Source organism: Anastrepha ludens, chromosome 3 (genome assembly GCF_028408465.1).
Source record: "Anastrepha ludens isolate Willacy chromosome 3, idAnaLude1.1, whole genome shotgun sequence".
In the NCBI taxonomy this organism is placed as follows: domain Eukaryota; kingdom Metazoa; phylum Arthropoda; class Insecta; order Diptera; family Tephritidae; genus Anastrepha; species Anastrepha ludens.
In genome coordinates, this window is record NC_071499.1 from 24,023,022 (window position 1) to 24,035,666 (window position 12,645).

General features: G+C 31.1%; 1 protein-coding gene across 1 annotated transcript in view; it reads right to left on the minus strand.

Moving 5' to 3' along the window:
• Positions 1–384: 384 nt before the first annotated feature.
• Positions 385–12,645, minus strand: part of LOC128857174 (interleukin enhancer-binding factor 3-like) — a 103,580-nt gene continuing 91,319 nt past the window's right edge. The window contains exon 4 of the mRNA XM_054092802.1: positions 385–486. Within this exon, the coding sequence (XP_053948777.1) occupies positions 400–486 (87 nt within the window). The 3' untranslated portion in view covers positions 385–399. The remainder of the gene's footprint in view (positions 487–12,645) is intronic.

Below are 12,645 nucleotides of genomic sequence, written 5' to 3' on the forward strand. Positions count from 1 at the left end.
TTCATTTCAATGAATGGGGACATCCATCTACCAAATAACGAACATAATGGGGACAGAAAGGAGTTACTAGCTAAAAGAACACTGGCAAAGAGTCAATAATTAAATTTTTTTTTTCTTCAAATAATCAATTATTCGAGTTGCTGTGTAAAAGATTTTCCGTTCCCATGGTGAAGAACAATGTGTTGCACTTTGTTGTTTTTCCTGATTTCATCGATCATCCTGTTGCAATTATAAGACTTTCATGCCGAACGCGTTCAAGAAAATGGGAAAACAATAGTTGTTACTCTGGATCACAATCCTCACTTCGTTGGGAATTTAGTTTAGACCAGACCAACATTTTTATTATAAAATTATATGTTAAAGAGTTCAAGTGAGACTGAACCAAAAGTCGCTGTTCGCTTAAAAAGGATTGTTCCAGTAACGTAAATGTTTCATACTTACGCTAACAAACGGCAAACAATCGATTATATCATTCACAATGCTTACCTGCAATGAGATAAAAAGGATACAGTTTTTTAGTAAAATGCAAATAGGGCAGCTGTAAAATGCAGATATTGTCCTAAGAAATAGCATAAATAATGTAGCCTTATCGGGAATGCTGCTTGAACAAATTATTCTCATAAATAACATCATAACAAAAAAATGTAAATTGAAAAAATAAAGAAAAAAACAATTTTTTTTATAAATATAATTAAAAATGTATTATAGGTTTTGATGAAATAAACATTTTTAGTAATTCCACTTTGCTTTTCTATGATATTTTATTTATGGGAATGAATTGTTTTTATGGATTTGGCGATAAGGTTGATAAAGTGACCTGGAGAGGCGGCGAAAATACGATATTTTAGGAATTTTGAAGTGTACACGGATTCTGAAAAAGAGCTTTACTGTACATGAAGAAATACATTGAATTTACCAGCTTGAAAACAGGTTTTTTAAGAGAATGGCGGCGGCACAGATTTCTAACAGGAGCAGCAAATTTTTGCTTTAGAGAGAACGTAAAACCATTTTTTTTTCGATTATCAAGTACGCAGATTCTATTTTTTGTGAGCTTCTCTTCTTTCTTTTGATACATCGATTTGTGCAGAAAGAATTTCAAATCCAAAACTTAAGATTTTCAAAAACAACTTAGGGCAAAAAATTAATATTAAATAAAACTTAAGATTTCCAAACAAAAACATTAAGATTTTTAAAAATAATTTAGATTTTAAGAAAAATGTAAATTTTCATGCAAAATCAAGATTTTTCAAAAAAAAAAAACACAATTTAAGAACAAATAAAGTTTATTAACAAGGTTAGGATTTTTATAACAAATAAATTAAGATATCTAAACACACTTCGATTAAAAATGAATATAAATTAAACAAATCATCAAAATTAAAAAAAAAGGTTTAAAATTTCAAAAAAAAATTAAATTTTCAAAAAAAATTTAGTTTTCAAAAAAAATTATATTTTCAAAAAAAACTTGAATTTTCAAAAAAAAATTAAATTTTCAAAAAAAATATTAAGATTTCAAAAAAAATTTAACTTTGAAAAAAATAAAATTTTCAACAAAAATTAAAGTTTCAAAAAAAAATAAAAAAATTTCAAAGAAAAATTAAATTTAAAAAAAAATTTAATATACATTCTCATCAAAAAAATTTATATTTTCAAAAAATTTTAATTTTACAAAAAAAATTAAATGTGGGAGATATATTAAAAATTTCGCGAAAAATTACGATTTAAAAAAATTGTTATTGAAAAAAATTTTGATTTAAAAACAAAACAGTATTATTGAAAGTTTTTATATTCAGAACAAATAACGTTTTAAAAACATCGGGGTTTAAAAACAAAACATTTGGATTTAAAAAAAAGATCTTCATAAACAAAATTTTACAAAAACTTTAGATTTGCAAGAAATATTAAAAACTTCGCACAAAATTAGAATTTTGAAAAAATTGGATTTAAAAAAAAATCGATTTGAAAAAAAGCAATATTATTGAAAGTAAGGATTTTCAAAGCAAATAAAGTTTTAAAAACTCGGGATTTAAAAAAAATTACAATTTCTAAAAGAATTTGGATTAAAATAATATAATATATTATAATTTATAAAAAGATTTTCAACAAAATTTACATTTTCGCGTAAAATTAAGATTTAAAAAAAAATTGGATAGAAAGCTGATCTAGATTTAAGAAAACTCAATATGATGATTACGAAAAAAGTTAGGATTTTCAAAAAGAAAATAACATTGAAAAATTAAAAACAAAAAAAAAGATTTTAAGGCAATGAAGATTTAAAAAACAATTAAGATTTCTTAAGAAAATTTAAAATAAAATTTGCAAGAAAAATTAAGATTTTCAAATAAAATATTAAAAAAAAAAAGATTTTAAATATTAAGAAAAATTAAATAAAAAAAAAAAATTCCAAATAAAAAAAAAAGATTTCCAAATATTAAAAAAAAAAGATTTCCAAATATTAAAAAAAAGATTTGCAAACGGAACTAAAATTTTCAACAAAATTTCGATTTTTGATCAAAATTTAGATTTTGGAAAATAAGATAAATAAACAATTTAAATTAAAAACATGAAATTTTCTAAAAAATTGGAATCAAAATTTTGATTTAAAAAAAATTGGATATAAAAGAAATCTCGATTTAAAAAAACTCAGGATTATCAAGAAAGTTAGGATAAAAAACTTTGAAAAATTAAAATAAAAAACTGGAAAATTAAAAAAAAATAAAATTTTAAAAGAAATCAAGATTTAAAAAACAATTTAGATTTCTAAATAAAGATTAAATTAGGATTTGCAAGAAAAATTAAGATTTTCAACAGAACTAAGATTTTCAAAATATATTAAGATTTACAATAAAATAAGAAAAAACTTGAAATTAAAAAAATGAAACTTTCTTAAAAAATTGGATTTAAAAAAATTTGTGTCGAAAACAAGATTTTAAAAAACCTTATATTGTATTTTCAAGCAAACTAAGATTTTTGCACAAAATTAAGATTAAAAGAAAAAATGGATATGAAAGTAATCTAGATTAAAAAAAACTCAGGATTATTAAGAAAGTTAGGATTTTCAAAAAGAAAATAAAATTGAAATATAAAAAAAAAAACTAAACTTTTAAAGGAAAGGAAGATTTAAAAAACAATTAAGATTTTCAAATAAAATATTAAAAAAAAAGAGATTAGAAATATTTAGAAAAATGAAAAAAAAAAAGATTTCCTTTTATAAAAAAAACAGATTTTCAAACGGAACTAAGATTTTCAAAATATATTAAGATTTTCAAAAAAATTTGGATTTTTGGTCAAAATTGAGATTTAGGAAAATAAGAAAATAATTGAAATTAAAAAAAAAGGTTTCTAAAAAAATTGGATTTAAAAAAATTTCTGTCAAAAAACAAGAATTTCAAAAAAATATACAATATAGGTATTTTCAAGTGGGAAAAAATTCAAAATTCGGATTTAAAAAAAAATTTTACTTAAAAAGGCCCACGATTATTAAAAAAGATAGGATTTTAAAAAAGAAACGAGAATTTAAAATCTTAAAAACGAAAAAATCTTTAAAAAATTTCAAATTCCAAACAATAAAGATCATTAAGACCTTCAAATTAAATTAAGAAAGAAAAATTAAGATTTTTAAGAGAAAAAAAAGATTAAAAAAATTAAAATTTAATTCAAGATTTCAGAAACCAAATCAAGACTTTCAAAGTTCGTCCAAGGATTAAAAACTAAACATCAAATATCGCAAAAATCAATGCCATTTCAACAAAGAATGATAGAATCTGAAGTTAATCGGTTAAGATTTTGTTCCAAGTTACGAGTCCGTCCGACTTGCAAAATGGAGCTTCGAGAATTCCCGCTTAAAATTCCGGTATCGACGTACGCATCGTACTGAGAGAGGCTGTCTCAAAATTCAAAATAGTATCATTCAGAAATTCTTACTATTAATAAATAAATAAATCATTTTTATTTTACCCCTTTCCTTTATCGCAATCGGTTTTTTAAACATAAAGCAATATTTTCACTTAAATCTATTTAATTTTTATGCAATTCAAATTTTTAAACCTGCTCGAATCTTTTGAATATTTAGTTTTAAAGGTATCAGCAGGTTAACTTTTAAGCAAAAACAGGAGTAATAAATTTTTTTACATTTCTACAAGAGTGACCTCACCTCGCAAAGAAAGCATCGAGTAGAAAAATATTTCTGTTCATTTAGCTACAATTGCACTCAGGTTCCATTATCAAAGCTAAATATTTATTTCAAATATTTATGCTCGCCGCTAAGCGCAAAAATGCTTACGCAGAAAAGAGCAAAAACAAAAAAAAAACAACAGCAATGTACAAACGAAAGGAGAATCGCGGACGAGTGAAACCGTTTTGTAACTGGAGCAAAAAAAGAGCTCAACCATATCCTGCTTTACGGGCGCGCAGTAAAGCAAAATATAAACAAACAGCCATTTCATTTACGCTCGCATTTAACATATTTTTATATACTTTCAGACACGCACACACATACATACATATACAGCGACAAAAAAACCACAATCAACGCAGCGAAAATATGAATGCCAATTTGCGGCAAGCAACAAAAAACAAGCCACAAAATATTTTACATATAAATTTCCCGGTTGTATATTTCATGACTTATGCTACTCCTTTTCCTGCAGAAGCTTCCTTTTCCTTTTTTCTCGAAGGCTTATTTTAGTTGTTGTGCACAGAATGATAATCTACATTTAGCATTTCATGCTTATTACCACCTACGTTGACGTTTTACGGTACATTGGACACCCACACAACCACATTTGCTGGTAGGCAATGAGAAAACGTGCCACAAACCCGCATGTTTTTTTGTTTTTTTTTATAAATTTGTTGGCAATGCCGAATATTTGTGGCAAAAATTTGGAGTTCATGCGATTGAGCTGTTCTCTTTTGGTTTTTTGGTGATGTTTTGTTTTTGGTGTTGTTTTCTGTGCTTACCCCAAATCCGTTACATTTGCAGAATAAGTATTTTCAGCATATCGGCGTGCACGCCCGCTTCTATTGAATATTTCCACTCACTTTCGTTTCACTTTTTTCCCATTACATTTCGTCGTCTCATCGTATTTTTGATTTCATGCGCCTAAAAGTAGACATTGCGCTGATTTCTGCTCCAAATGATTTTATTCATTTCATTGCTCGTTTTTACCGTTTTTATTAGCTACTATTTGCTATGCACAAAATAAAAAGTGTCTTGCGGGATTCCGCATATCAGATATCGATTGCCATCGCATCGTGTGCTCATTATTGTCGTTGATTTATTGCCTTCTTGTCTTGCAATCTACTTTTCTTGTTATTTTATTCAATTTACCGTTAAACCACATGAAATCATTTCAAATGCCATTTTGTACGTAACTCGTTTGCACATTAAATCGTCTCATTAAGAAAACAATCGAAAACAATACAGACACGAGCCGAACATTTGCGACGGTTATTGGTGATGACTTTCTGTTTTCATTGATTTCGCATATAAATACTGCACACACACACACATACATACATACAGACAAACATACATGCAAACATACTTTGCATAATGCCAATGACTTTGTGACTTCGGTGCTTCTACTTTTATTTGCATGCAATTGACCTTGGAAGGTGGTATGGTAAGTAGTCCCACAAGTAGGTATGAATTGTGTTAGGCAAAAACAAAAAAAAAAATGGTTTTGTTTTCTTCCAATATGTAATTTTGATAGTAACCCCATTCAACCGGCTCTTGAAGCAATTGCGCATATTTTATTAGGCAAAAATACATTTCTTAGTGATTTGGCTTGATGAGAATTTACATTTTCTATCATTAGCGAAATTGATTGGTTGCCTCAACTACTGTTTTTTCTTTTTTTTTTCACTTAATAAAAATATTGTATTTATTCTGAAAATTATTACACTCGCGGTATTGCCGATCAAATGTTTTTAAGAAAGCCTTGGGCTAGTAATTTGTCACAATAAATGATATAATTTTGCAAAAGCTTGCAACCTAAGTTACGTATACGCCGTGGAGTAACTGAAATTATGACTTACGCGATGTAGTACATGAAACGATTGTTAGACTTTTACTTATAACACTTAGTTGGTATGTTTTGCATAAACCCCCTATGCATAAACCCCCTATGCAAAACATACCAACTAAGTGTTATAAGTAAAAGTCTAACAATCGTTTCATGTACTACATCGCGTAAGTCATAATTTCAGTTACTCCACGGCGTATACGTAACTTAGGTTGCAAGCTTTTGCAAAATTATATCATTTATTGTGACAAATTACTAGCCCAAGGCTTTGCTAAAAACATTTGATCGGCAATACCGCTGTGTAATAATTTCCAGAATAAATATTTTTATTAAGTGAAAGTGCGCAATTTTTTAACTGAAACAAAAATAATAATTTTCGTTTTGCTTGAATCTTGATTTCTTTCCTGTCATTTTTACTGGATGTCGTACTGGATTTTTCTAAGTAGTGTAGATAGATTCATTTATTTTTCTCAAAAATCTTACAAAACTATTGTATGTACAATATTTTTTACTGCATTCAAATGAACACATGGCAATGTCATTAAAAGTCGTCTGCCGTGCAAATTAGGTGGATATTTACTTAGAAAACAATTAATATATAATAAACTGTCTTTACTTTAAGGGGTTACATACGTCCAGAATTAAAAAAAAAATCGCTTGTTTTTAAAGATTATTATTCTTTATAGTTTAGGCGTATTTCTGTGGAGGTCGATTGTAAAAATTCCCCATAGATACAAAGTTATGGTAGAAAATGTAACTGCCCAACGAGAGTTTGATGTCTTTCGTTTCAAGCAGCTGGCCGTTACTTTCGGAGCCTTTCAGCCTGTCGGTTCTTTTGTTATTCTAAACTATGTATAGGGGCTTCTACAACGCATTATGAGAGTATGTGTAGGGTTCATATGCTAAGGTTTATGAAACTAAAGGGTAGTTGTTTTTGATCATTCGAGCCGGCTAAAACACGCACGAATCAAGGCAATGAAAGCAACAAAAGAGGCCAGAACATCTCGTCGACTGGAAAAAATAAACAACATCAACTGCTTACTGATCAGGAAGGCATACAATATGAAGCTGGAATGGGAGAATTCCGTAAGTTAACAAAATAAATTAAAACATTAATTTTAAGTTCTTGCCTTCAATGCGCGCGAGTTCGAGCGAACTGCACTTGAAAGTTTAAACTCGTTTTTCTGGCACGGTCTGCATGATAACCCCTACAATTTTTAATATTTTTTGAAGCGATGTTTTTTTTTAATATTCGAAAGTGTTTTCTCTATAGTATGTCGAGGCGGATTTTTGATATTTTTATTCAAAAACTTTATAAACATAATTAAAGTAAGACATTTATGATGTAAAGCGCATACTTTTTTTTAAATGACGTAAATTGTAAAATTTTTCTAAATTCGAAAATCCGGCTGGACAGATTATAAATTCAACTTTACTTTATAAGATTCTTTTTACTTTTTACCGATCCATCAACATTTTGAGGAGAAATGATGCAGAGCAACATTTTTTGCATTGTACTTTGGGTCACATGACTAGTACTAGTTTTTGTAAAGAAAAATTAAAATACATTTTTTTATAAAGTTTAAGTACTAATAAGGAATGTATAAATCTTTTTTATATTTAAAAAAAATCGTTTATATCTTTTATATATATTATTGCCTTCGTCTTCAAGTTGCATAACGAGTAGATTTTATTGTAAAGACCATGACCCTAATGCATTTACTTCTGGCTTTAGAAATCGAAGAAATTAAAATTTTTATTGTCATCCTTAAAACAACTTTGACCTACATTATGATCCAGTTCTTTATGTGTTCTATCTGTACTGTTTAGTGCTGTAATCAATATTTTCTATCTGTTAGTAGTGTTAATATAGTTTAGAAATATTCCGCTCTTCTCTGCCCACTTCCTTTTTTCTAACACCCTTTCGCCCCATTTCAAATTGTAAGCCAATCCTATTTGATTTCAAACTTTAGCCCAGAAGACATTTCTTTTTAAAACCACTTTTGTTAGCTGGCGTGGGAGCCGCCTCAAACCGTCATATGCAAAGATTGTTTTTGGATATTATTTAAGTGCAATGCAGGGGAGTAAATGTGACCCCACTCGATTCCTGTTTCTAAATAAATAGCTTAAGGAGGCGAACAGCTTGGGAGCTTACAATTGCAGTTGTAATTTGTCCACATTCTCAGGCATACCCATTCCGACGCATATTTTTGGACACCTCGACAGACTGATTGAAACCTTTTTGCTTTTCATACCTAATTTTATTTCCTTCCTTTCAAAAAAGTTAATCCAGGTGAAGTTTGAACTTGATTAATTGTGGTGAATAATTTTTTCCGTGACATAAATTCTGGTGCATGGTTTCTTCTATGACATTAAATATGGTATATCTTTTTTTCCTTGATTCGAGGTATTGGGACTTCAATCACATCATTGATTCTGGTATTAATACTTCTACAACAATAAATTCGATACATTTTTTCTTCTATGACATTAATGATGCTAAGAGATTTTTACCATGCCATTAATTGAGGCTTTAGACTTTTTTATGGTATTAATTGTGCTTTTGTGCTTTTCTAATAGCGGTCGCCCCTCGGCAGGCAATGGCAAACCTCCGAGTGTATTCCTGCCATGAAAAAGCTCCTCATAAAAATGTCTGCCGTTCGGAGTCGGCTTGAAACTGTAGGTCCCTCCATGTGTGGAACAACACCAAGACGCACACCACAAATAGGAGGAGGAGCTCGGCCAAACACCTAACAGAAGTGTACGCGCCAATTATTTATTTTTTATTAATTGTGCTACAAGACTAATTTAATGGTTTTAATAATAACAAATGATTTCTGTCAAGACTATTTTAGAAATCGGTAGCTCACAATTTCATTTCTCCGGTGTGTGAGTGCGGTTTTTAAGACAATTTTTCTGACAAGATGTCTATTGCTGTGGTTTAATACTGTAGCACTATTTTTTGTGTCTTCTACTTTACGACCTTTAGCGAGAACTATTCATTAAGCTCTGATGCATCCTCATACTGAACTTTCATATTACATTTGAATAGATATAGGTAAATATCACAACGTTTCATGGTTTTTAGGGTTTGGAACATTTTGAATTACAAGTTTGTATTGCTATTATTAAAGAGTTAGGAAGCTCCTAAACTGCATAATCGTTTCTATGTCTATATATATTGTCATCACAGGCAACTATTTTCTACGTCGACATGCTCAAAGATTGCACGTACCTCACATTTGGACTATTGCAGAAGCTGCAAGAATGAGGAGGAGAAAGAATATATCGGACATCTTCTTTGTCACTGTCCTGCGTGGCATGCCACTAGGTTTAGATACCTTGGCTCATCGTTTTTGGATGATACTAACGACCTTAAGGATATAAGTATCAGCGAGATCAATGGGTTTGCACTTAAAGCAAAATAGTTTAACGAGTAGCAAATAAATATGCCAGGGGATCAGCAGCGGCCCAAGCGAGTTGGTTTAAAGACGGACTGCTACTTCTATCTAGCTGCCTACCTACCTAGGAAGCTCTTATTTTTAAAAATAGAAAAATTTTATGCTCAATGCACCTAAGTTTCCTCTCCCAGCGCAATAAATGATTCGGCGGCGCACAAGCCGCCCCAATTTTCTAAATTCTGTAGCCATCGATTTTATATTAGTGTTGAGAAATCGCTAATAGTTATGTGAGACCCCATATTTTACTTTATTCCATTTATTGGGGTTATCGATGAAAATCTCGGTGAGTACCAGGCTTGAATATATTTCGAAGAATAATTGAAATAATACAGTTTTACTTCGATTAGAAGTTAACGCTGCGCTGTCATACCATTTGCATGCGTTGCTCAGGTTTTGTTTCACTCAGTAAAATTTTTCAAGCAAACGGAAATATATTACAGAATTCCAAGTCATCTACACAATCTTGGTATGTCCAGCCTTTGGATATTAAGTTTGTGTAGGCAACCGTATATGTCCAAGGCTTTTAAAAGACGATAGACTATACCACAATCAGGGCACTTCTTAGTGAGTGTAATTTTTGTCAGTCGTTTCTCTCAACTCTCTCCCTAGTACAACTAGAAATACATAGACCACATTAGGCCTGGATGAATTCTACGGACTAAAGACGGATGTGGATCATGTGGAAAGAGAGTCCAGTGTTCAGTGTTATTCGTAGTAGGAAAAGTAAGTAATTCGATGTTTAAAATATATGTATTTTCGAGACCTTGGAAAAGTAAGGAATTCGGAGCTCAAAATATAATTTCCGGACCTTGTGTTTCATGCATAAGATTGAGGTTAGGCTCAGAGTTAAACTACTGAGTTCAAGTTTTAACTTCAACTTCGTCTCTGTTTCGTGTATATGGATTACTGGGAGGTCATATTGTATTGAATTCGAATTCAAATAGTTCAAGCTTCAAGTTTACATGGACTTTGGTGTGTTTTTTGTGTGTGTCAAAGCAATGCCAAATAAAATTGTCCATTTGCAATAAGTAATCATTATAATCATTACAAGAAGTAAATGGGCTGTCGCGAAGATGAGAATAATTCTAAAAAGGTAAGTGGGTAATGATTTCTTGGCGGGAATTTCAGCTATGTTGGCTAAGTTTGTTGATGTTAAAATTGTCTAAAAAAATTTTCAATTTTTGTTCTTTGGTGAGTTCTGATTAAATTTAGTTTTTTACTCAACTTTCACATGGAATTCATTTTTAGCATTTGAACTAGAATTGACAAAATATAACAATGCTATACTATGTAGGTATGTATATCCTATGCTATGCATCTGTCAGGCTATGTTATTGTTTATGTATGTTATGTATATTGTATGCTATTCTGTGCTATGCTATGTTATGCTTATGCTATGCTATGCCGTGCCATGTCCATATATGCTAATGCCATGCTATGTTATGCTTATGCTATGCTATGCCGTGCCATGTCCATATATGCTAATGCCATGCTATGTTATGCTTATGCTATGCTATGTATGAGCTATGCTATGGTATGTTGTGCTACGCTATGTTATGCTTATGCTATGCTATGTTATGTATCTACCAGACTATGTTATGTTATGCTTGTGCTATGCTATGCATGTGCAATGCTATTCTATGCCATGCTATGTTATGCTTATGCTATGCTATGTTGTGCCATGCTATGTGCTATGCTTATTCTATGCATATGCTAATGCCATTCTATGTTATGCTATGCTATGCTGTGCTATGTATATGCTAACGCCATGCCATGTTATGCTTATGCTATGCTATGCATGAGCTACGCTGTGCTATGTCATGCTTATGCTATGCATATGCTATGCTATGCTGTGGTATGTTATGCAGATGCTAATGCCATGGTATGCTATGCTATTTATGCATATGCTAATGCCATGCTATGTTGTGCTATGCTATGCAGTGCTATGCTATGATATGTATATGCTATTGCCATGCTACGTTTGCTTATGGTATGATATTCTAAGCTCATGCCTATGCAATGCTATGCTATGGTATGCTGTGCTATGCTATGCTTATCCTTATGCTATGCATATGCTATGCTATGGTATGTTATGTTTTGCTATGCATATGCTAATGCCATGCTATGTTATGCATATGCTATCCTATGTTCCAACTCGAGTAATGAGCTTAAGCTCGAAATAGTGGAATGGAGCTTAAGGTCAACATTTATGCATGACTTTGAGCAAGCAAGAGTCCTCCACTTACACACACACACACATACAGACACAATTTAGGTATATATAGTGTAAATGTATAGATTCGAAACACCGAATTTCCTTTAAATCAACAGTGACTGTCATCGGTGCCGATTGGTAAATCAACGAATGGCAACCAATTTCCCTTTCATAGTAAATTACATTTATCACAATCCAACCGGCAGTTGGCAGTGAACGAGTGAGCGAACGAGCCAAGTGAAATGGACGCAAAGCAGATTGCAATGATTGATAGCAAACAACAAATAAGAAAATCACACACGCATGCGCGCACCTGCACACAGCTGAAAATAAACTAAATGAACGGCGAAACGGAAATTTTCGCATACAAATGTGATTGATCGCAAACGATTTGTGTTTCTCAATATTTAGTAAAGGCAAATGCATGAATGCGCTTTATCAGGCGTATTGAAGAATTAGAACGCCACTGATTTTGGAAGTAGAATAGTGAAGTAAGCACGTAATATTTGAAATAAATTAACTAAACCCCCTTTTCATTGTTTCTAATTCGTATTCTTTACTCGAGTTCTTTCGCAGTTTTGCAATTTAATTTGAAAATTGCACCACTCCACAGCAGCAACAGCAGCTTAGTTTTCTTACTTTCATTCTGCTCAACTGCATTCGAAATAATATTCACAAAACACCAAAGAATTGTTGGTGCTGCACCAACACCACCACCAACACACTCGAGCGAAATAAGTTGAGTGGAGTGGAGGAGTTTGTGTTGCTTTACAACTTTTATCATCTTTTCAATGCATTTATTTCCTTCAATTACCAGAAGTAGCTGCCTGTGTGTGTATATAGGTGCATACATGGGTGCGTGTGTGCATGCGTCGTCTTTGTGCTACTTTACTCGCCTTGTGGCAAGTGTTTGCCGCATGTATACTCAATTTCTTGTCGATTT